This window comes from Aulostomus chinensis, chromosome 3, assembly GCF_037954235.1.
Source record: "Aulostomus chinensis isolate RoL2024-O1b breed Wild chromosome 3, RoL_Achi_v1.0, whole genome shotgun sequence".
Taxonomy (NCBI): Eukaryota; Metazoa; Chordata; class Actinopteri; order Syngnathiformes; family Aulostomidae; genus Aulostomus; species Aulostomus chinensis.
This window is the reverse complement of record NC_141322.1, coordinates 15,078,611-15,104,047: the sequence shown is the minus strand read 5'-3', so window position 1 is coordinate 15,104,047 and position 25,437 is coordinate 15,078,611. Positions and strand designations below refer to the sequence as shown.

The following is a 25,437-nucleotide window of genomic DNA, read 5'->3' as shown; positions in this document are numbered from 1 at the left end:
ATAGATTATAAAAAAAAAAATCCACGGAAAAATGTCAGAATTCTAGAATATATTTACATCCTTTCTATTTTTTTTTTACAGTGTTCAGGTCAATTGCTGTATATAATTGCAAGTCTCAGTTGTAAGTTTTGATATGCCGATGCATTTCCTTTCTCCTCCAGCACCAATCTAAAGGATGATCTTATGGGATGTCGCTCACCAAGAGTCGCAGTGACAGTCCAGAACTCATGAGATTACTGTGCTGAAATTTCACGAAAACATCTACTAGCAAGAAATGAACATGACAGACACCAGAAGTTAGTCAACTTCAATCATAATCTTCTGTCTAAAGGCGTCTCAGTGACACACGGAGAGAACTAAAGGTTACTTTCTCTGTAATTAACCACGATTTTTCTTCTTGGTTATCATCCTGTGTTGCTACCCAGCATTGACGATTCATCAGGCAGACACAAACTAGATTTAATCTTTTTTTTTTTTTAATTCTTATTTACTACAGAAAAACAGGGGAGACATGGAGAGAACAGGAGCCTGTAGAAAAACCGCATCACTGAGGGAACCGAAAGCATTTACAGCATCTATGAAGACAATCAACTTTCATCCTGTTAAAAGTCAACATTATTGGATACTTTTCCCAAATGTATGTACAAAACAACAGAAAAAAGCCCAAACCTTTCAGCCAGCCGTCTACACTAGTGAGAGTCTCCTGAGGACGCGGTAGAGAGCTCATGCTGCAGAGAGGGACGATGACGGGAAACTCTTTGGTACGGTCCGTACCCACTGGAACCTCAGAAATGTGTGAGGTCAATCATGTGGAGGCTCCTCTACCGGGTCTGGCAGCAGGGGTGGTCAAGTATGAGCAGAATGAAGGGATCTGCATGTTCACATTATATTGTGCCAAGCTCAAAACAACTTCTGGTGAAACTACGAACTTCCTGCCTGTACACAAATAGAGGTACTTCTTAAATGATGAAGCACATGAAGCAGTGCCAATATTAGCCTCTGGTCATGCCTGGTAGTAGTACGCAGTTATTAAATCAAAGCATTTTGCCCACTTTTGACGGCCAAAAGGTAAAAAAAAGCTGGCACGGCTAACACGAGAGTTGGCAAGCGAGACTGGACACAGATTTGGCTCATCAGCGATCTGAACAGCACTGGTTTGTAGTTTCGATGGCAATGAACATCTCTCCTCTGCTGTTTCTGAAGTGAGTGCAACTTCCTTTTACATCCAAAAGTCCATTCATTAAATCTAAAAGTACCCCAAGATCTGACAAAGTCATGTGCTGCAAAAACAAGAGCTGGAGAACAGAGAAAAAGAAAAGAGTGATGATGTGGGAAGAAGATCCTGGGTTCCTTCTGTCAGTATGATTCAATATCAGCAGCAGTCTATTTATTGTGTAAAAAACAAAACCCCCACAGAACAAGAAAAACAACCCAAAAACGTGCAGGAAGCATCTGAGGGCCATGACAAGCATATCACAGGCACGATGCAGTCACAGGCTCCAGCAGACATGAGTGTGTTTCAAGCCCAGAATCTTCAAAATCTCCTTCCATGACCTACAGATGGCGCTGTGCAGGTGAAGGGCCCCTATGATGTGAGCCACGGATGCAGGAGGCACTGGGCCGCCGTGGCCCTCCTTTCTGGCACCAGATCCAGCATGGGCTGCAGGAAGCTGCTGAAGGAGTGGGCTTCCTCTTTGGACCACTCGTACTTCTCCACTAACACGTCGAACAAACCCCAGGGCTTCAGCTTGGTGATGTGGCGCAGGTCGCCTGGGACAAAAGGCAAGAAAATATATTTCAGTTTGTCCATTGTGCCTGTCAAAATACTCACTGTCACCAGGCTGTTTGTATAGTTTGACTCTCACTAGCCAATAGTGATTCATGGGTCTTGTTTTTAACCATTATGAGAGCAACCCCCCCAACCCAGACATGCCACATTAGTGCTGTAACGGCCTGCCGTGACTGCACATCAACAACAAAGGCTGTGAATGTCTCAATGTTTCGCTCCTTCAGGCTCAGATAGTGTCGCTACCAAAACTTATTTCCCCTCCTGGTAACCATGGCACAGATCAAGCAGAGGGGATCAGAGCTTGACTTGACACCTAGAATGACCTCTGGGCTCGGTTCAGTTTCCAACAAATGGGCTTCGGGCACAGGCTGGGGATGCATGAGAACCCCGTTCATTTTCCAGATCGTCTTGATCAGTAATTAGTCGGAGTGTCGGCGCAGGTTTGGACGGAAAAGAATGCAGCTTGAGTCCTTCAGCCACTTGGTCCAAAGAAGACCAAGACAGACGGACTCTCCCTGACCCACCATCTCCAGAAGAGTCCCGGGTCTCTGAATGAACCAGACCTGAATGCGTGTAAACCTTTGACTCAAAACCAGAGAACCTGCAAATCATTTCACTCACAGTTGTACCAGATCAATCATTACCCTTCAAGTTCAATTGATGACCTGAAATTTGCTGGCTCTGATGATAAGAAAATGTCGTCTTGACCTGGATTACTTTGGACTTGGCTAAATCCTCTGCACCACCATTATGAGCTTGAAATGAAAGTTCCCTCCTCAAACGGAGCAGATGGCAGCTCCCTGGAGCCATCAGGTGCTCCGTCAGGAATAGTAACTTCTGCACCAAATACCTGATCTTTCTCAGGGATGTACTGGATTTCTAGAAGCAGCAGACAGCTGGTGGCGAGGCGGGCCTGTTTACCTTTCTTGGTGAAAAACTCCTTGGAGTATTTGCCTGCCAAGATCAGCTTGCGGGGAACTTTACCGAGCAGCTCGATAATCAGAGCAATGTGATCTACAGAGAGAGAGGGGGGGACAGAATCAGTGCATTCAAATAACTTTTTCATGAGCTGAAGGGAGACAAACTAGATTTTTATCAGATGAAGATGGTCAGAACTAATCCAGTCCGAGTTGTTTTGATTTTTTTTAACAGATTTTTAAAAAATTTATTAGTCCAGCTTACAGTTTAAGGATCGCTAACTGCAGGGAAGTGAAAACTGACCTTCATCTCTGGAGTAATCTTCACCAGAGTGGGGTTCAAACAGATAGTCTCCAGTGGCAAGTTCAAAGGCCTGAAGGGAAAAAAACAGAGACATGAGAGGCTTAAATACCCCTCAAGATGAATCCCTCAAAATCCGGCTCATTCTGGGGGACTTCTCAGACCTCGTGTCCTAACGATGGCGGTGTGTTTGTGCTCCCCTCTGACTACAGACCTACAGTATGAGTCAGTTATTGGTCATGAAAAAGCAGCTCTTTGATTGACATGCTGATTCATATCACGGTGATTGACCACAAGATTAAAAAAGCCTGTTGTAGCTGCAGCATTTTTCACCAATTAATAATTTTGTTTTCTTCCCACTATTGAAAAGAGATGGTCAGTTGGTGTTTTTGTGACTGCTCAAGTCACTCCCAGCTATGACTCACTTACTTACCCTTGTAAATCCCAAGCAAGACCAGTAAAATTGGAAATACGCACATCTGAACTTTGCAGATCGATAAGTTAAAACACAAACAAAGTCTCCGTCCAGCTGTGATGAGATAGGCCAGGAGCAACGACCTGGTTTCCACCAAAATAAATTGTCCTCCAAGCTGCACGGATACATCTGAGGCTGAGGGCCAACAGCTCAGGGACATCTGAAAAGTGCAGAACTGGAGACTGAGGATATTTTACACATCATTCTGATGGAACTATACAGCAGCTGACCACTGGCTGAATGCTCAAGTCTACAGTGAGCTGGTTGGTTGAAATCCAACTTGTGTGCAAGTTTGAAAGCTCTCAAGGCTACAAACAAAGAGTGTTTATGTTGCAGGGACGACCACAGCGATCATACTGCTGTGACGACAAGGTTTCATGGTCGTGAATCTCAGTGCAGCACAGGAATATTAATAACTCCACTTCTGACCCATAGAGGGCTTCGACATCAGTGGGTAGCGAGGAACCAATGAAGGGGGCAATATTATAAGGAGACACTGTGTGTGTGTGTGTGTGTGTGTGTGTGTGTGCGCGCGCGTACTTACCATACAGGCTGTGCTCCAGATGTCTGCAGGTGTGCTGTAGCCAGACCCTATTAGCACCTCCAGTGAGCGATACTGCCGTGTCTGGATGTCGTCTGTGAAATGTTTATGCTGGAGAGGCAGAGAGAGAATCATCAACACTGAAGGCAGCGTTTTCCTTTACTGCCATTTAGAAGGTCTGACAGGCAACGCAGAAACTCTTGAAGGTGATAAATCAGTCGATTAAGAAAACGTGCTGAGGTATACGTGAACCCACCACCCAGCAGGCGTTGCCCAGGTCAGCGATCTTAACCTGCACCTTGTCAGCGTTGAGAGGCTCCAGAGGGTTTATCAACAAACCTGATGCTTCTAGGGGACAGAAGGAGGGAATGATGGGAAAAAATATCACAAATATGAATCAATATTTGATACTGTTACTTTACAGAGAGGGAGGAAGGGAGGTGTTATATAACACAGTCACCCCCACCTTAGTGGAGGTGGTTGATAGATTAAAACAAACAAGGCTCACATGCAGCCAGTCGTTGATACACTGATGTACCAACTAAAGCATGCTGGTATATATTTTCATATATTCAGTTTGAATCAAATATGAAAAAGAGTGAAATATGAAAGCCTCAGTTCAAACTCAAAGATTTCACATCTGATTGAAACCCAACCGTCACTCGGTTCTTGAAGCAAAATGGACGAATCCATTGTTCTAACAGTTGACAAAACGAGACATGCTGAAATTTAATTCTTTTTAAAGCTCTTAAGATTTACTGGAAAGAAAATTTAGCAATGATATTTGCACAAATATTTTCTTATTAAATTAATACAGGTAATTATAAATACAAGGAATATGAATGTGATTTTGTGAAGGACTGTGGTTGCTCGACACCGTGAGGTTCATCTGCAGTTTGTCAAAAGGAAGGCAGGTGACAGTACTTTTTCAGTACAGCCTTTTTGCTTTACAGAGTGTGACTTAAGATGTAACCCCCCAAAAATAATGAAAAAATGGATAGCTGAAATAAATTAAGACCTAAACAAGACTATTTAGTTGTAAGGCCTTATATTAATTATTAAATTTAGGATGTTTCAAGGATTATTTTGGACCTACAAAGCAAACTTGAATGAGCAAATAAGAAAAAAAAGGTTAAACTGAGATATTGGGGGCGATTTGTTATTAACCAACCATTTTGAGCATCGTCCTTTTCTTCAGCGCCATTTTTGTTCTCCCCTTGCATGTCCATCTCCTCCTCCTTCTTCTCCAACTTGTCTTCCTCCTGGAGCTCCACAGTGATGGCGTCTGGGCTGACGGAGGCAGGCTGCTCCTGCAGATGGATTTCAGCGTCCCTGAATGAGCCGTTACACGCTTGATGGTCGTCTTTCTTACACAACGTGTCGCAGGAGCTATTTTCCGGTTGGTTCGCATTCTGTTGGTCCTCCAGTTCCTCTGCAGACTGCTTGGTCCCGTGTACCTGGCTCTCTGGGCTTGCCTCGCTCTCCGGTAGGGAGGTGTGGCCGTTACAGTTGACTTCCATCCTGTTCTCCTCCTCAGCTGCGTCCTCTCGCCGTTCATTTCCCTCCAGCGTCTGCTGGGGCAGCTCGTCAGGAGTCAAGTCTGCAGCAGAGTGGAGTTTGAGTCAATGATTTGAGTCCTCCATTACTCCTTCAACAATAACTTTATTCAAAATATTGAAATGAAAAGGTAAACAGTCCGGTGCATCACCTGTAGTGGTACTGCTGACGATGTCTTGCAGTGTAGCAGACGTGGACATGGTGGCAGAGGAGGCGGTGTCTTCAGTGGTTTCTGTCGTCTCCTCGTCATCCTCCTCTTCTCCTCCTTCAGGTGTTGCTGCTCCCTCCATCTCCTGAATCCTCTTCTCCAGCAGCTCCGCCTGTTTCTTCTGCTTCTTCTTCATCTTCTTCTTTTTGTTCTTTGACATTTTGCCCATCTTGGGGACCGAGAAGAAAAGGAAAGATGAAAGCGCCATCACCCCTTCTCACTAGATTTGGTTACAAAATTCAGTAAACTTACAGGTTTGGGTGCTGGAGCTGTACTCACTGTTGGAGAGGGGATAAGAGGAAGATTACACGAGTGAATGACATGTGGCATCCCCAGCACCTCTCTATAATTAGCAGTGATTCACACCGAGCTGTACCAACTGCAACCCCCCACCCCCACGCACGCACGCACGCACACACACACTCACCCTCCTCTGAACAAGCTGCTAATTTCCATAACCCTTCCAGTGGTGACTCATAGTGACACACGGCTACAAAACCTTCTTTTAGACACTTCCCCATGTTTCAAAATCACAGTCCTCAGGTTTAAAGATTACAAAGAGAGTGGCGGATCTGAGAACTGAACCATAACGTATGTGACCTGTCAAATGCTGGAGAGCCCACGAATGTGCTGAAAACTCTAAAAACAGCAAAAGCTCGGTTGTCAGCAAAATGTCGATCAAACCATTAAACTTGCTGAGAGGAGAAATGCTGTGACCTGCAGAGCCAGAGGGTGGAGCGGCGCCAGTCTTCTGCCACTGCGTTGCTTCGGCAGCCATTTTCTTAATGTAGGGTTCATTGACAGTCAGGAGGATGTTCTCTGGTTTGATGTCGGTGTGGATGATCTTGCACTTGGTGTGGAGGTAGTCTAAACCCTGCAGAACCTGCAGTGATGCAAAGACAGATCAGAGTTAGGGTGTAGCACTGCTGACAATAATGTACTGGGTCATCAACACATCAGGCGCAGCTTTCAAGTACCTGTCGTATGATGCTTTTAACACACGGCAGCGGCAGACCTTGATAGTTGGACTTGATAATCCATTTCAGGAGGTGGTATCCCAGGACCTCAAACACCATACACACATCTGATGAAATTCAAAGTCAAGGACAAACAGCACAGGGCTTCTTTATTGCGCCTCAGCCTGCGGTAGACTGGAGTCTGTAAACATGAATATCCATATTGTGGTTCTACTGTGGTCAACACTTTAACATTAAAAAACAGACAAGTTAACTTTAATGCCAGGGTAGGCTGCCAGAGAACACAACTGTTACCTCATGGTAAACTTTCACTTGTTTTTTTTGTTTGTTTTTAAAATCTGGCCATTTCCCTCCAGCTTTCCCAATGCAATATTTCTAGATGTGCATAAAAAATAGTGTGCTGGAAACCGAGCTAGGGAGAGAATGGGAGTCAGTGACGTAGCAGACAGTGTTGTGCACGGAACATCTGTGAACCACAAATAGAGCAGGGTGTGAATCTGGGGGTGTAATAAGATTGAAGTAGACTTTAGCCTGCCGGATGACTCGCACTCAGATTCTATCTCATCATAGCTGCTGACAATTTAGAGTGTCTGGCAGAACTCTGGCTCACATCCCAGGCGGACTGAGGGGACGTGTCCCCTCCAAATTCTAGACGTCAGGTCATCTCCTCTGTTTGTGCAAACTATCCTTTCCACGGCAGCTGCAGCCACAAACATTTGTATTAAACACTGTGGAAACGCATATATAAACTGTCACGTGGGCTCATCCAGCCGAGACCCCGACACCAACCTGGATACCAGGTGTCAGAACATGGCCGGTCAGTCTCATCCTTCACCACTCTGTAGGAAGCAGGGTTCCTAAGCATGATCTGAGGTCAAATTAAAGCCATTCTAAAGCATTTCTAACTCTGGTCTACCTAAATACATCTCCAAATGTGAAATGTTTTCAATTAATGTCTGACAACGATGCAGTCTGAGTGAGTACAATCAATATATCCAATCCATCACAATCAGACATCAATAACAACAACAACAACGAGAGAAGAATAAGCAGGTAAGTTGTGGAATGCAGGTCCAACCTAAACCTGGTTCAGCAATAATGACAAACAACATTTCCAGACATGAAAAATCAGACATTTTAAATAAAAAATGTAGCAGACATTTTTGTGAATATCAATATAATTAAATAATTGTGAGATGCTTCTTCTTCCCTGGTCATCAGAGGATACGAGTGCCATTCATTCCAGAAATTTTGAAGTCATCTAAAAGTTGAACAACTTTCTCTCGGTTGGGGTCACCAGGGTCTGTGTTTCTCACCTGGACAGACAGACAGACAGACAGACAGACAGACAGACACACACACACACACACTTGGATGAGCCGCTGTAGGAATGTAAAATGAAAATAAATTGTGTGGATGATTGTGGCTTACAGATTTGAGCAGCTTGATCTCATCCAGAGCCGTCTCTGTGTAATGTTCCGCACTTTTCACAACCTTCATGGCTACAAAGCGCTTCTCCCTGAGAGGAAAAAAAAACATGTTTAAAGACTTTAATAACTTCAAGCTCAGCATCTCACATGCTGTAGTTGATACCTTTAAAATGCACCTGAAACCTCTTACTGACAAATGTCCACAGTAAGTTGAGAACCACCAGACATGGTGAAATCACAACCAGGGCCTGTTAGTGGGGACTGAGGAGCTCTACAGACGCGGCTTGTCAAGGGCAGTAAGATCTGGAGCAAGTTATCACCGGTGATAAGACATCAAACTATGGCTTCAGATACAAAATGTCTGTGATTGCCAACCAGATCTCTGCCGTATGTACATGCACTTAAGCACAATATACACACAGGAATACGGTCTCGTTAGATTTTGCACTCTATTGAAGGACTCAATGTTGCCAACTTTAAACACGTTTTGCTTAAACCACCGCATTTTAGCGACAAAGTGACGTGAACGTATGTTCAGTTCCTCAGTTGATGTCATTAACCAGCAGTGGGGGCTGCCACAGCTCCTCCTCAGTCTCAAAGGCGGTGCAGAGGAGACTTTCAACTGTTTAGATCCAATTCTCACATCAAATAAAACAAGGATGGATAGTAAATGCTAGTTAAGGCCCTCACTGCATTAAAAAGTACTTCATCTTATACTTGAATATATATTTCACAGAAGCATGCTGATGACTAGCTGAGAGACTCATTAGCTGGGAACTAGAATTACTGCCTCCCCAGTTTCATACATCAGCCTGCTGTTTTTGCTGATTTTGAAGGAATTCCTTCGGGGCATTCCCAAAGTCCTGCTTACAAGGCCAAACACATGTGATGTGAGTAACCCTCCTCCTCTAACTTTAATGATCAAGTTGAGGAGCGGGACTTACTGGATGTCCCAGGCCAGCCACACAGTGGAGAAGTGCCCCCAGCCCAGTTTACGGATCACATGGTATCTGCCGTTGAAAAGATCGCCGATCTTCACATGGTGATATCCTCCTGTATAAAGACAGACATCAATGTAAATGAACTCCGAAACGTTCTTTGGTGGTTTCATGCTGAAATTCTCTGTAACAGTCAGGCTTCATATGAATTTACACTCGGGGCTGCACAGTTCATCAAAGTTTAATCAAAATTGTTGTACAGCCAACGGCAATTTTCACATAGCAGGAGGGTGCGATAATTGCTGAGGGATTTTTGTGTATCAAAATATGAAGACAACATCTTTATTTGTTCAGCTCCTCCACCCCACCAACACCTGAAAAGAAATACAGCTGAGAGACAACGTACCCCTGCAGTAGTCATTGGGATCCTCCTGCTCATCATCGTCAGAGCCCAGGATCTCCTCGTCCTGATCTGGAAGGGGGGACTCTGCCTTACCCGGCTGAGAGCCACCTCCACAACCATGAGGTTCAGGTCTGAAAGAGAGCGGTGCAATAAGAGAGCAGAGGAACTGGAACTACAGACTGCAGATGGCAGGAGGGTGACTGAGGATGAAAGGTGGCTTAAAACTGTCAGAAGGTGATGAGATGATGAGCTTTTAGTGTCTCAGGTTAAGAGGACAGACAAATTCATTTGCTTTTTTTGGGGGGGGGGGGGGATCCAGGTTAAACCAAAGTCACATCCTACGGATTTAATATATGACTCAGACATAGATTTATCATAATTTACTGAAAATTACAATGCAGTCAGCCTTTGATGGTGGGGTTTTTTGCATCCTCTTCAGTGATGGCACTCTTGCTGGCAGCCAATAATACTTTACAAAGATATTCATCCTGGGGGATGAATCTGGCTGGGGGTTTGTCCATGTATCAATGTGACAAAAGCACAATCAGCTTTTACTCCAAAAATGTTCCGTATCACTTACTAATAACAGACAGATTGATGGTCTGCTATCTATTCACCTCGCTGCCTCTAATATTCCTGCTCCTGACAACTGGCTGTGTAAATTTCAATTTTGGAGTCACAAATTACTGTATGAAGTCCTTCCAGCAGAACTGCTTTAAATCGCTTTAGTACTTGGCGAATAAGAAACACTTTTTTCCCTCCAAACCAACCTGATCCTGAAGCATCATCACAAAAACAAACAGTATGAGAACCTTTCGACCAAGACTTAATACCATTAAACATTTATCACGTTGCTTTGTAACTAGCGGTGATTCCTTAATGCTTAAGCGAGCAGGTTGTGCTGTGTGAATGTGAACATGTTAGGTTCAATTATTAAAAGACCATTCTCCAGTTGCTCAAATGGGACAGCTCACTGGGAATTCCCTAGACTCTTTGTTCTCCAGTAAAGTCTATTTACATGATTCAAGCTGGAACCCAAACCAGTAAAAACAAGGAGGCCCTGCAGATGGTGACGGTGCACAAACAACAACACTCCAGAGGAAATGATCCAGGTGTTCCAGAGAAATAGACCCGCGTCAGTAAAAACACCACACACTACGTCCAATTCGTTTATCCTTTTTAAGCATCGACATGAGTCAGGTCATATTTTGGACTAATCACATTTCAAGTACTTTGAATTCATTTTTTTTTTTAAACTGAGGGTTATTTTTTCAACCAGCTGCTGATATTTCACGGATGAAATAACAGATCAAGACATGGCCGATTAATCCAGAAAGAAAAATATCTTCAATTGAAGATCTACATCTCGAGACAATACACTCTTGGTGCTGTCCGTGGTGCTGAAGGAGGAGACAGCACCGCCACCATCAGTTTCCATGTGTACATCATGAAGCGACAACGATGAATAATACCAGCACCAATTACCCACCAATAACAGTGACATTACCATAAACACCAAAGAAAACCAGTATAATACATGCGAATACCAAAATGTAAAATCACTGTTCCAGAAGGTTTTTTGAAATTCAACCAGTGCAGGGTAGTAATGAGTGGGTTGCAGTTAGGCTGGATTGGGATGAGTATGTGAGTCACAGGTGGTGAGATAATAGTTTGTTAATGGAGGACAAAATCTGACAGTTCAAACTCAACCGTTACCCAAAGCAAAGCTTTTGAGCTGCATGTCAGTAATATCAAGTCATGACAGTTACACTGCCATAATGTAAAGAGCCAGAGTAATGTACCAGGGATAAGAAGAAGAAGACACCAAGTTAAGGTTCACTTTGTGAGAGGGACAGCAGGTCTGCAGGCAGGAGTAACGCTGAGATGTTGCTACAGAACTACAGAGCTTGTTAACAGGCCAATGACCCAAAGGAAGGTGGACGCTTGTATGAGACCATCTCCCATCATCAGGTGTCAACGCGCCTGAATTGGAACGTTCACCAGACAGGCTAGCAAGGCGCTATCACTGCATTGCAAAGACATGGGTGCCAATATGGAGCAGATTTTCTCTGCTGCTAATTAACAGGACAGCAAGTTGACATGATGCTATTTCTGAATAAAAAAAATAGGAGATCCGCTGTCAGCTATGATGAGTGAGGACGCTGTCCTGAACTCGAGCTGGGCTCTCTGCACTCGAGGGTTCAGTTATGCTTTTGTTTTATTAATCTATTAATACATTACAGTGCATAGCAGGTTATTTACTATTCTGCCTATTAAGTCATCAGGTATTGCCCTGCATGTGAAATCTCAGGTTTGATGCAGGTTATACACTGAAACTGATGTTTAAAAATTCCCTGTTTACAGCAGCACTGCGGGTGTGTGTGATGATGATGTGACAACATGTGAGTCCTCATGTTCTCTAGCTGCTTACAAATAATACCCTGATAAAATAATGCGTCAGACACATGTCCACAGCAATTTATAATACTGGTTAATTACCACTAAAAAGTCTCAGTTACGAGTTAAAATGGTCATTCTACTTTTTGACATAAAAACTGTAGTAAAATGTGCAATGTTGCTGGTTTGATGCAAGTACGACAATCCACTGGTCATTTACACTGCACGTCTAAACCTGACTCCTAACTAGAAGCAACGCCAGCAACCTCTGGCTGATGGAGCGTAACTGACTCCGTGTGAGTGACACTGCAGCGGTTGGAGTGTCTGAGTCCCCCATTGGTTGCAATATCTACGTGTATATGGAGCTGTATATCTTTTACTTCAACTCCTGAAAAAGAGGAGCTTAAAAAAAGTATTTGTTGGAGTGTAGGATTACATTATGGAAGTTTTGATGTACACCTCCACTCTCTACTCACCATGGCACACAGACACACACCTCTGCATTACACACAAGCTTTTGAGTTATCCTGAAGGGAGAGCACCACTTGCATGCAATTTAGTTGAGACTCACGTTAATGCTTCAACCCGTAGAGCTACCAGACCACAGTTGCTGGCTTCACTGCTAACATGTCCTATGTGCTTGTTATTGAAATTGTCTTGACATTATCATCATGGCCTCCACATGCAGGTGTTTTGATTTGACCTGGATATGAAACGTCCCAGGCGCTCTCGTCAACAAGACAATGCAGCAGCAGCCATCACACTGCATTTCTGCAGTGATGTTACCCAACACTGGAATTGTTTTTCAGAAGTCAACACCAAAATTTTCAGGTCTCAAATAAGTACTTGGTGGTCTCTTCCATACAGACTCCATGGGACTTCACACAAGAGGATTTGGAGCATTTAAAAGTACGTTGGATATGATTTCTTAAGCTATGAGCAGCTATAGAGAACTGAAAACACTTATCAGGCAACGGTCAGTCTTTCCAATATGCTGCATTCATTTGGTGACAGAGGGAATTTAGTTTGATTACTTTCATTGTTGCGCTGCTGGAACATGTGAGCAAAAGGACGAGGTTCCTCATGTTAGGAAAGACATCTCTATAAAGCGGTGTCCTGCTCATCCACTGTGTTCTGGTGATTGTAAAGATAATTACAGCTAAATTTAGAGATCAGTTCGTGCTTTTTCTTCACTGACATCCTCTAGCTGTGAAGTAAGAATGTGGTGCCAAGGTTCATCTTTGTGTCGCCGATTTCTCAGCTGTTTCTAAAGGGTAGTTCATGTTCTCATTGCGAATACAAATATAACACGTACAAACATGTTAAGACACCTGAGCAGATACCATCCGCTCATCCTTCAATTGTGCTTTAAGTAAAAACACAATTTTTACTTGTTGAAATAAAGCCAGCATTACCCAATATTACTGTTTGCTCATTTAAGAAAAATCAATTCATCACATCAATTTATCTACAATTATTTCTATTTTCTCAGCATTAATATTGCTTTCATCCCATCATTTTAACAGGAGAGGACAGTCCATTGACAAACATCATACGTAACTTTTTGAGTAGTATTTAAGATATTATAACTCTAAGATTGAGGAGTTTTAGCCCAATTCTTTTTACAACTGATGTTATTGATACTTTCATGCCTGAATATCTGTAAGTCAGAGACTCATTTTTTTGTATTATTGTAGAAAATCAAATAGATGAGATAGAGGAGACGGATTTCTAAAAGAGCAAGCAATCCTGTTGGTGTGCTTTACCTTGGTCACTTAATATTTATTGCGTTGCTCTTTGTTCCATCATGTGCCGAGCTCCTCTCTGGACACTATCATAGCCTGGCCAAAGTGAGAATGATTCATATACACGGAGAAAATGTGACCAAAATATTAGCCTGTAAGACTTTTAAAATAGTACTTTCAATGACTAAAAATTGGTTGAAATGTTCATCGCTGCATTTATGAGGAAATATTTAAAATGGAGTTAATACACAATTAGCCCGCATTCCCAGAAGGGCTGGATCTAAAAATAGATTCCAAAATTAACACTATGATCCATAAGTAGCAAGCAGAGAGAGAGGGAGACAGATGGAGGGAGGGAATGGAAAAAGAACAAAAACAGTTGTACATAAATATGTAAAAGACATCAAAATGATTGGTTCTAAATATGTGCAGAGCTTTTACACACCAAGTGTGAAAGTGTGCTGCAAGTTTTTTTCCCCTCACTGCGGTACATCGACAGTTTAATGTTCACTGATGGGCAGACGACAAGGACATGGACAACAATCAGGACACTTCTAGGACCGCAATACTACAAAAACTGGACCCTTCTGAAAAAAAAAAAAAACCCCAACAGAAATGCCTGCGAAGTGTCTGCCCACTCACAGTGCTCCTACCTGCAAGATGCACGGATGCCCATGGGACGTGATGGAGGGAGCAGAGGAGAGTGGAGGAGGACGTGCAGGTGTTAAACCAACCTCTCACTCCATCCGCCAGGTTAAAAACAGACGTGCCAGAAGTGGACCAAATGAAGAAGGAGATGGAGAATGAGAAGTAGAGTGGAGGAGGATGGTGACTATTGAGAAGCAGAGATAATAGAAGGAGGATGCAAAGAAAGCAAAAGGAAGGAGAATGGAAAAGAAAGGAAAGACGCACAGAAAGGAACGAGAGGGGGAAGAAACGTGGCAGCTCTAATGAACACTGAGGCTGAGTCCTGGAACACCGCTGCACACTCTCGCTCACTTTTCCTCTCACACAGTCGCTGCCACTCTCTCTCTTCCTCTCTCTCTCTGACCGAGAACTCTCCTTGGCTATCGTCAGCCCCTGGCCCCGCCCCCTTCACTGACAGCTGGAGGACGATTGGATGATGCAGCCCAGCACTGCATTGCAGGTGAGGGACGACATCAGCCACCCCTCCTCCTCCTCCTCTTCTGACCAAAACACCACCATCCCTCTTCCCCTCTTCACCATCACCATCATCTGTGGTACTTGTCACCATCTCGTTGATTTGGTGCCTTACATGTAGGGGAGGAAGCTACAGGTGATCCATGGTATCATGTACAGTGACAGTTTGACTTCAAACATTATTATGACAAAGCAACTCATCCACTTTCACTCCCCAAACTCTTGAAGCTGCAGTTATTAAAGGAGCAAATTTGTGGCAGGCTTTTGTTTTTCAATCAGACTCACAAATGAAGCTGAACACGAGAGATGCTTCAGAGGAAACCACCAGTGGCAGGAGCCAAGATGTCACTCATAGCTTTATTCAATGTGTTACATCATGGATTTTCTTTCTGCTTTGAAAATAATTCATTTAGCCTTGCTGTTAATCTTGGAAAGGATTTGAAATGGTAAGATGTGACTCACATTTTCAATCAACATACTTCATTTTAAATCAAGACGATTTCAATCAATCAAAACTTGAAATAAAACCACTTTGGCAATCTTTGACTGTCTTCTTAGGTGTCTTCATTAAGACAGTTGCATTTCTAGGATTAGTGGATCTTTCATTTTGATTTTTGATAATCAAGAAAACAATTGCAATGATCAAAGATGAACACTGATTATCACGATATCAAATGTTCAGAAAGCCAACTAGAAACACTTGACCTTTGACTGCTAACAATCTGAATGTCTATTTGAAAAAGTTTAAGATGTTGAAGAGATATCAAAGTGTGACAACCTTTGACAACCTACACAGACAACCTTTGACCACCAAAATATATTTAGTTCGTCCTCCAGTCCCAGTGGACATTTGAGCCAGAATAAATTCCCTCAAGGCTGAACTATCCAGACTTGGACATGCAGCCTCCAGCTTCAGTCATTGCAGACGGCCGCCCGGATTAGTGTCATAAACCAGCTCTTAGGCCATAACAAAAGCAATAAAGTAAATATTTATTTAAACAAGGTAATCAACTGAAGTAAAACAGTACAAAAACAGAGCGTGGAAGTCAGTAAGATCAGTAGTGTAAGTGTGAATGTGTAAAAAATCAAGTGCAGAGCGTTGTGGGTGACACCAAACAAAAGACAAATGAAAATCACAGCTGCCAGCTGAGATGTCACATTTTAATTAACCAACAATTTAAGAACATTTCTGAAGGGTGTTGCACCCTCATATGCTTTATCATTAAGTAGTAATCAGATGTGCAACATCTGAGTCAAGCGAAAGATCAGAAGAAAGGGAAATGCCAGAAATTAATTTCCTGTATGGGAAGAAACCTTATTTCCTACAACACCTCAAAACTGCACATCAGTTTGAGCCAAAATGCACTACCTTCGACTATCCTCCAACTCCAGCTGTGGCTGCAGTTCTTTGACTACAACCATTGTTTTCTATAATCCATAAATGAGTTCATCATTTGCAATCTTTATATATGAGTGAGTTTACCCACACTGAGCTCAGTTCCACCCCCTCAGTGCCCCCATCTGCCAGACTTCCTCGACTTTGCTGCCAGAAGGAACAAAAATGTGGAGGATAGTAATATCACACTCACACTCCAAGTGATTGACAGCTGCAAACACGTGGACTGTCGAGAAAATCTTATCTTTAGTGCAATGTTTCATTCATCATCATCCTCATCATTAAGACGCATTGCTAAACACGGATCAGTTAATAGTTTTGAAGACCAATAACGGTGAGAATGATTGACCCCTCTCATCAACTTTATGTACACATATTAATTGAGGGATGACATACAAGAACCCCATGTTTACCTACCAAACTTTTGCACTTCTTTAAAGCTTTTATATTAGCTAGAGCTGACACTGCCTGGCACAGAGACAAAGAAAGGGCCGGTTTCTGCAGCCTGGACCGCATTTCCCTCCGAGCCAGAGTGATTGTGCCAATGACAGCTGAAATCTAATACAAAACCACCAGCACTTGACAGCTCCATCACGCCGGTGCACACATTCGACATGACACAGCGTCAGCGTCTCCTGGTTTCTCCTCGCCTTGTTGTTTCCACCCATCCAGCCCCATCAGATCTCCAGAGGCAAATAAAGAGGGGCACAAGGGAGGAGAGAAAAAAAACAAAACTCTTGGGGATAGAATGTTGCCACTTAAGTTAAATCATCTCCTCCGCCCCACCCTTCAGATAAAATCAATGCCAAAAGCCTGAACAGCAGAATGAAACAGCACTAGGTGACTTCACTTGAGGCTGAGGGACTGATGTGCATCAAGTGTGTGTGTGCATGTGTATGTGTGTGTGCTCGCACGCACACACCCTCCATCAGATTCACTTACAGCTCCACTGTGGGAAAATGACACAATATAGAGGACAAGCAATTCTAGATTCTTGTCAAAAGTTAACTCTAGACTTAAGAGTCCAACAAGACTAAGACAAATCAATGCGGTACAATGTGTAAGAAGCAACAGAGTGATGCAGGAATGAGCTCCTTGACCCAGAAACTGTTAGCATCGTTGAATGTCCGGCTCCCTCGTCTCAAACCAGGATTTGAATGAGTTTTAGTTGAAAGGCCTGAAATAAGATCTGCAGATAACACAAACATTGAGGTTCTACATCATAAAAGACATCAGTAAAACACAGCACAACGAATCCCCAACTGTTTTTTTTTTGTCTTAAAAATGGTGATTGCCAACAAGTAACTACACAAGACTACAAAGGCTTTGTGGACATTTAACCTCACCAAGGCTAAAACAGAAGCCCAAAGCTCAGTTGTGGAGCGGTTGAAGTCAAACATCCCTGAACTGAAAGCTGTTAGCTCAGCATGCCGCGGTAACAGTTAGCTAGCATGCTGAATGGGTCATTGTTGTTGAAATACAGGCTGTTAAACTCTGAAAATTCTTTAACCTAAGGTGACAGTAGCTCAGGTGATTTGCCAAGTTATATTTGTGCTGACATTCATACTTGGTTGTAGCATGTGGCTTTCCCCTAGAGGTGTGCGATTCAGTATCATCCATGATATATCATTACAATTACTTTTTGACTTTTGAGTCAATCTTATCCTAATTTTCCAGTCAGTGTAATTAGCGTTTAGTGTTTCAACAGTAGTGTTACAGAGGGCCGCTTGTTTTCTTTGTTCTCCAAAACCGGTAGCAGGTCTCTGCACATCTGCCATCTTCTGATTTGCTTCACAACGAAGGGAATGAGACAAGTGACAACACAAACACAGCAGTGTTACTGTGTCAGGGGGTGGACTGTGTATCATCATGACGCCAGAGAATAGGGTGTGGCTGGTATCACCACTGTGGAAGGGGAGTATCGATACACTTCAAAATATTTGGAGTATTCAAATATTAAAAAAAACAACTGTATACTTCTGGCAACAAAAATAGTTTGTGTCAAAACTCAATTAGTGAGGCTAGAATATGAAGAACCTGTGTTAACTGCTACAAGTTTTTTCTTCTTTGAGATATGTTTTTATTGCAGAGGATAACTTGTGTGCAACACTGCATCAAAATCAAATTTGTCCTTAGGGACAATTAAGTATATTCTATCCTACTCCAACACTCATCATTCACTAGGACTGTAACGATTAGTCAACGTTGTCGACAAAAATCGAAAATAGAAATAGTCGACAATGGCATTCATTGTCGACTATTGTCGCCAGACGCGTTTTTCCAACAGATACGGCGAATAAAAAGACTACTTGCAAAGTTTGCAAAGCAGACCTTGCGTATCATGGCAGTACCTTGGTGATGCACGAACATTGAAAGAGAAAGCCCGTCGGGCAGTTGAACGAAACGGAGTCTGACTCGCCTCGGTGAGATTCAAGTAACATTCAAGCCAGTACAGTTTTTATGACATACATTGTACATTTTATGAGTGTATTTTTGCTATAAAAGAGAGCTTGAGCGTTATGCCAGATTGTGCCGGAGAAAAGTATTTCAAATTAAATGCATGCAGTCTGAACACTGTACCTAATTGGTTTTAGACAGGACTAGGGCTGGAATCTCCCAGTTGACTGGTCGATTTATTAGTCAATACGTTCTGGTTCGACCAAAATTCTGATTGGTCGATTTTTTGCCACGTTAATTTCATCAGGAGGAAAGTACCAAGTGCTCATGGGGGTGTTTTCAAAGCACCCCTGTTTCACAGATAATCTATCTTTGAACACCCCCCTTGTTTTGCTATTTTGGACGAGCCTGACCCGCTAGAGACAGGCAGACTGAGGAGTACCAGAAGGCCAACGTCTGGTGGTTTGATGAATGTATATTTAATTTTGACGGTTTTATTTAAAGTCAATCCTCGTCCACCATGTCAAAGACATCTGCAGTGTGGCAGCATTTCATGAAAATAGATAATGGAAAATAAGTCGAATGCAAAGTTTGCCAACAACAGCTTTCATGTCACAGCGCCACTACAAACACGACGACATATCACCTAGAAACGGTGAGCTAACTTGTCCACCTTAGGTTGCCCCGTCAGTTTTGCGTATATGAACATATCAGAATTGAAATTTCAATGTTTTAGTCTAATAATTGTTTTTGTCTTAATTATAAAAATTCTTACTGTTGACTTGCCTTTTGTGTTTAAGAGTAAAGTTTTAAGTTAAAAGTCTATTTGTGTCTCAGCCGCGATGCTGAGCTCCTCTGTTCAGTCTCGCTCTGTGCGCAGGACAAATGATAGCGTCGGTCAATTATTATAATGTGACAAAAACAATTGTCTAAATATTCCTCAACAGGTTTTGTGCTGATAGTTGACACAGTATATTTTTCATACATAAAATTAGTCGATTTTTAGTTGAAATTTGAGGGCTTCAGTCGACCAAGAATTTCTTTGGTTGATAGGACATTTTTATTTAATTTTTGTATGAATCCACAGTATGTTCAATAAAAGATGTATTTTTCATTGTACCCATCTTTCTTGTGTTTATTATCATTTGCCACATAATTAAATCAACTTCATGCTAAATTTAAGAAAAAATTAATAATTATACGATTAGTCGACGAATTGTTTCAATAGTCGGTGACAAGTCGACTATTAAAATAGTCGTTACTTGCAGCCCTATCATTAACACAATAAAACTACATAATGTTGACTTCAAGTTACAAGGCCCTGTAGTATAAAGGAAAACTCTGTGGGATATTATCTAATAGATGAACGAATGTGAGTTTTTCCAATAAAACCACAGGTACAGTAAGCGTGTAAAGTAGGTTGCTGAGCAGCATACAGAGACATCTCACACACACACACACACACACACACACACACACACACACACAAAGACGAATGCAGTTCTTCACAAAAACACGTTTCTTAGCACGGCAACCATTTTATCTGTATTCTTCTACATATTTCTGACTTGATGGGAAAGAATGTCGTGCTTGATTAACCCACTGGGTGAATGAGACAGACAAGGCCAGAGCTGTGGTGAGCTGCAGATGATAAAATATTTGAAGGGTTATGTAATGAACTGCAGTTGTAGCTGGGAGAACACACACACAGGCAGTACAGACAGCAATGATGCTGGTTAAGTCCTCTGCAATACAGACCGTTCTTCTCCAGTCACCTAGGAGCACACAGGGTCCAAAAAATTTAATTTGAGCCACTGGAAGTGACAAAAGTCATGATGTCAAGTCTGATTTTCAAGTCTGAAGTAAAGCTAAAATGACACTAAATCCCACAAGCAAAGAAGATAGGCCAAGCTGTGAGCTCTCTCAAAAGCTGGCAGCAATAATCCACTGGGGACATCATCAAACCTGCTCTCACTTGCGCGCATGCATGCCACGCATGCACATGCACATGCACATGCACACACACACACACACACACACACACACACACACACACACACACACACCAGAACCTTTGCGCAGGTAGTCAAGTACCTGGGAGAGCATCAAAAGTCAACATCTGCTCCTTCATGAAAAATGGATCAGCCCAACAAAGTTGGCCGTGCTCTGTGTAAACTGCTATCTGGTGCACGCAAACCAAAACACTTCACCGCTGCCTCCAACATCACAGTGCAGACATCCGCACAGTCTGACCCCCCCCCCCCCCCTCCCCTCCCACACAAACACACACACACACGATTTGCTGCACTACTCACTTGCACGTGAGACCACTGGCTAGTTTCACCACAGCTGTATTGATGGAGAAGATCCAGTCCAGGAGCCACATGACTCCAGCGACTCTATACTAAACTGGCTTTGTTACAGTGGTGGCATCAAAGCCTGCAGTGACCTGGCTGGGACCAGGTCTGTGTCTCTCCCTGGACTCTTCAGCTGATTTGAATCCTCCCAGCAGCCACAACAGAGCGACTGACACAACGAGGAGTGGGAGGGAGCATGATGAGGGCAAGAGAGGAGGAGAGAGACAGGCAGCCAGAGGAGTTACAGAGGGGATTTATGCAACATCACAAGCCACTTCATCGCTAGGCTTTCAACTGAACACAGCACGAAGCATTTGGAAGTTCAGTATTGTTTAAAGAATGCACAGGTGGATTTGCTGTTAGTGAGAATGATTCTTAATAATCCATCCACCCATGATCTAATAATACGGTACGTGTGAATTCATTATCAATCTTATGCCACCTACTCCTTCTCTCTGAAAAGTCCAAGAATATCATTTTTTCAGTTTAAACTGCTGGACACATGATTTATCCTGCTTTCATTTCAAGTGCTTGAGCACTAGGGAGGGTAAAATGTCCACGAGGAGGGTAGCAGAGCACATCATACAAACAATACACACAATTCACTAAATACCAAGTTGAACTCACGCATCACACTGTCAATGTAAGTCATGAAGAGGGCAAGGCATGCAACGACCCTCGTTTGAGTGAACAATCGCAGCTGGGATACAAGGATAAGCTGTATCTCCTAGTGTTGTATTTCAGGAGATTAAACCTTCACAACTAGAAATCATCACACAAAAGTAAAGAATGGAGGAAAGTGACCTTTTCTTGAAATCTAGACGTCATTTCAAATCTAGACATCATTCTACTCTGAGAAGCCAACATTCAGATGCAGCAAGATGAGGGAAACCAACTCTGAAGTCTTTCACAGGAGCTTTGGGGAATATTTTAGTGTAATAAACAGATGACATCTTTGTTACTCTAGAAATTAACTGAATACTCTACAGTCATGATGCATCAACACGATTCACCAACGATATGACATTTTATAATGAATTACATCTCAGAGCTGGAGCAATGACATCAACCACAGAACAGTCAAAGAGCACTAATGCCTCATTCTAGTCTGTTGAACGAGTTCCAGCACAAAATGTGGGCTGCAGGGAATCCAGGGTGTCTTTAATCAAGCAAAATCCAGACTCAAGTACAGTCCATTCTTGATTCTCCAATTTTTACATGACAAAATTTCATTATTTTTCTACAAATTGTGTTGTGGTGCGAGTAATGAGGAGCAGCACAATTCATTACCGTCATTCTAACATTTAGCGCTCCCTCACTGGAGGATGCATTTGAGTGAATGTAAATGGATGTTTTGGACAGTTTTGAAGTTATTTGTTGTCAGTCATAGCTTCACACTACAAATAGTTAGCTGGTGTTTTCAGTAATTCTGGAGTCCCCAAAAATTGCTGCAGGTGGGGGAAAAAAACTTCTCTGTGAGCTGAAGACACCTATTAGTGAGTTCTAGAAAAGTAAAATTCACTTTTTGGTTTAGATATGCTACAAATTTGCAAATTACTACAAGTTTGGTGTCAAAGTCAGATTAAATAGTGGCGTTTCGTACCATAATTAATGGTTTTCTTTGACTTCAAATGCTTTACACAGTCAATCTGGGGCCACTTTGTACTGCCACAATTGTATCAATTGTCATTTCCACTTTAAAGAACCCGATGGAAAACATATCTCTATCTATAACTGTCTGAAAAAAAAAGTCAAGATTTCAAAAAAAATAATAAAAAAAAAATATATATATATATATACACACACACACACACACACACAGTTGTCTTTTCAATTGCAATATTGGATTTGATTTATAGTTAAAGCAAGATAATTCCAGAGTACTTTTAATGCTGCTTTGAATTTCAATTTGTGTGTGTGGAAAAAATGACAGAGCCTTTGGTCGACATACTGTACATCAAACCGATTCATCTCTTTGGAAACACTTTTATTAAAATTTAAATGAGAAACACTGATCTAGATCTTTAATCAATGATGACTTTTTAGCAGTAATTCAACAACTCAACCCGGGAATCCAAATCGTTTCAGGGGAAGCTACGTGAAGGAAGGTGAGAAAATATCACGAGTTAATAAATTAGTTCACATAATATAGTGTGTGAGAGAGACAGTTGGTTTTAGGGAATTTAATGGTTAATCAAGTCAAACTCACAAATGTAACAGGAACAACTTAATTTTGAAATAACATTCTATAGTATTCGACTTTTGTGTAATTTGAGTCTGAAGTTGTATAAATCAGTAACATGAGGCTTACTTGGCTAAAATATTGAGTGTCTCTGGGATCAAATGGTCCCATGAGCGTCCAGGATCCCAGTGAAACTAATGAAGTAAACCAAGACGGGAGGGGGCACCTTTCTCCAGTAATGGCAGTCTCGGACTTTGAGAACACCACGTTTAGATCTTAGGAAGTGTTGCACCTCTTCATCCTGATGAAGCTGCACGAAGCAGCTCTGTCTCACCTCCAGGCTCATTCACCTGAGACAGACACCTGCCGAACCCATCATCACACACCCGTAAACCATAACCGAAGTCCAGCTAAATGCAGCTAAGCAGAGCTCACGAATGAACGTTTGCTTGCAGTTTTACGGACATGAACGTTAAAACAACTTACTTTTTGCCAGGTTTTCTGGGCCTTGTCCTTTTCTTTCTGGCTTGCAATGCGAGTACTACAAAGGTGAGAACAGTGCAGCTATTAGTACTCAAACAAATTTATGTTACCAGCTACTTGGTGACGTGTGTAAGAAGTCCAGGCTTGGTGTTGCATTAGCTGCTTTAAAAGCACACGAAGGTTAGTGGTCGAAGTAAACCCCTAGCTAAGTAAGTTAAGCCGGCCTGGGCGCTATGTTTCTCCCTCTCACACGCCACTGGAAGTTGTTAACAGTAACTTGATGTTTTTTTAAATATTTAAAATCACATTTGTGTTTCCCAGTATCATGTAGACCACTGGTAAGTTTATTAATGATGCTTGGAAGCCGGCTAATTGATCTGGATAAAAGTTTCGGATGAGATGCTAGTCTCATGGCTGCTACTAGCTTACTGGTACTACACATAGCAGAGCGCATGGTCCACTTTCACTTTTCTTCAACTGTTAGCTTGTTCTAACGTTTACTTCTCACGGTACCTACGAGAGATAACTTACCGCAGAAGTGTCACGAATGACTCAAGTGTTTGTTAAGAGCGCTAGGTGCGGAAGGGTTTTATTTAGAGATGATAGAACATTACCTTTTCTTTCCATGGTGACAACCAGTCCGGTGCTAAGCTGCGTTCACAGGCTGCGCGTAAACGTAACGACTGAACAAGAGTGATATGAACTGCAGAGGGCGCTGTAACTACACGGTGGATTTACGATTGTGTTTCTCACTGACAGTCGTTGCAGTTTGAATGCACGTAAACGTGTCTTTGAAAAAACTGTACCACGATCCTTGTGTTATTACTACTAAAGGCATTTTCCCGGATGACACTACGTGTTTCTATTACTGAGATACTGGTAGATAAAAGTAATGGTAAAAATACCATTTTGGCAAAACCATATCCCCATGGGTGCCAAAGGTCTTACATGTATAACAGTATAAGTAGGCATTTTCTCATGCAGGACAATCGAAATGAAAAGGATTGACTTGCATTATTTTAACCTTTTGTCCTCTCTTAACAAGTTGAGACCTGCTTTCAAATAGAATCATTTCTTTGAACAACTTCCATCTTCTGCAGTAAATGTCTTAAAACATTTAATTGTCTGTTCTTTAACATTTTGTATGTATGTCCTTCTTACATACGAGTAGTATCTTTTATACTGCCAACTTCTGGCAGAAGAGATACATCTCCATGGGACTGTCTTATTTCACAAAATAAAAATAAAAGTTATAAGTCAAAACTATTATTACTCTCATGAATAAATATTTGTTTGTTGTGGAAGAAATTGGGCCTATATTAAATGACATCAGACATTCTTATTATTCCTATCTGTCCTGTCGCTGTGCACTTATTTTCAATACAAAATATTTCCACTAAATGTCGACAGGTATTTAAAAAAAAAAAAACAGTTATAAAAGAAACAGAAATCTACTGTTTTGGTGCACTAGCATCTCTTCACCAGATAGATGCATCTCCTTGTTTCTGAGAGGTAATCAAATGTTTTAAAATTTAGATGATACGAAAAAAAAAAGTGAATGCCTAGTGCTGTGTTCTGTTTTTGGCTTGATAGACAATTAAAAAATTAGTCTATCATTCATTCTGAGGGCATACAATGACAATGTTAATTTCTTACGCATTTTTTACAATTCATGTCTTTCCTGGCTCAGAAAACATGCAACAGACTTCTGCCTGTCAACAATAAAACTGGTTCATGTTCACTTTGAGGATGCGAGCATGCACACACATGCAATGCACACACA

At 42.1% G+C, this 25,437-nt stretch overlaps 1 protein-coding gene across 4 annotated transcripts; it reads right to left on the bottom strand.

Annotated features, from left to right (window-relative positions):
- Positions 1-463: 463 nt before the first annotated feature.
- srpk1b (SRSF protein kinase 1b) lies at positions 464-24,369 on the bottom strand. 4 transcript variants are annotated; one of them, XM_086198898.1, is made up of 16 exons: positions 20,948-21,153; positions 9,540-9,667; positions 9,140-9,248; positions 8,197-8,284; positions 7,994-8,081; positions 6,766-6,872; positions 6,506-6,671; positions 6,041-6,066; positions 5,732-5,957; positions 5,481-5,623; positions 5,195-5,333; positions 4,280-4,371; positions 4,027-4,134; positions 3,011-3,080; positions 2,711-2,803; positions 464-1,770 (listed from the first exon to the last, which is right to left on the bottom strand). In XM_086198898.1, the coding sequence occupies exons 1-16, from the start codon at positions 21,016-21,018 to the stop codon at positions 1,586-1,588; spliced, it is 1,839 nt and encodes a 612-aa protein (XP_086055024.1). In that variant the 5' UTR covers positions 21,019-21,153; the 3' UTR covers positions 464-1,585. The 4 variants fall into 4 exon arrangements, with proteins under 4 accessions (XP_086055024.1, XP_086055022.1, XP_086055021.1 ...); XM_086198896.1 differs by lacking the exon at positions 20,948-21,153 and adding exons at positions 23,658-23,712; positions 24,269-24,369 and having other exon boundaries at positions 467-1,770; positions 5,195-5,623; XM_086198895.1 differs by having other exon boundaries at positions 467-1,770; positions 5,195-5,623; positions 20,948-21,152.
- Between the last annotated feature and the right edge of the window lie 1,068 nt (positions 24,370-25,437).

Excerpts from the sequence above, each read along its gene's own strand:
- srpk1b (XM_086198895.1), bottom strand. The coding sequence starts at position 21,018 with ATGTGGCTCCTGGACTGGATCTTCTCCATCAATACAGCTGTGGTGAAA. Across the intron at positions 6,067-6,505 it reads TCCACCCTCTGGCTCTGCAG|TGAGTACAGCTCCAGCACCC; the intron begins GTCACAGCATTT and ends CCTCTCCAACAG. Across the intron at positions 4,372-5,194 it reads AAAGGACGATGCTCAAAATG|AAGCATCAGGTTTGTTGATA; the intron begins GTTGGTTAATAA and ends TCTGTCCCCTAG.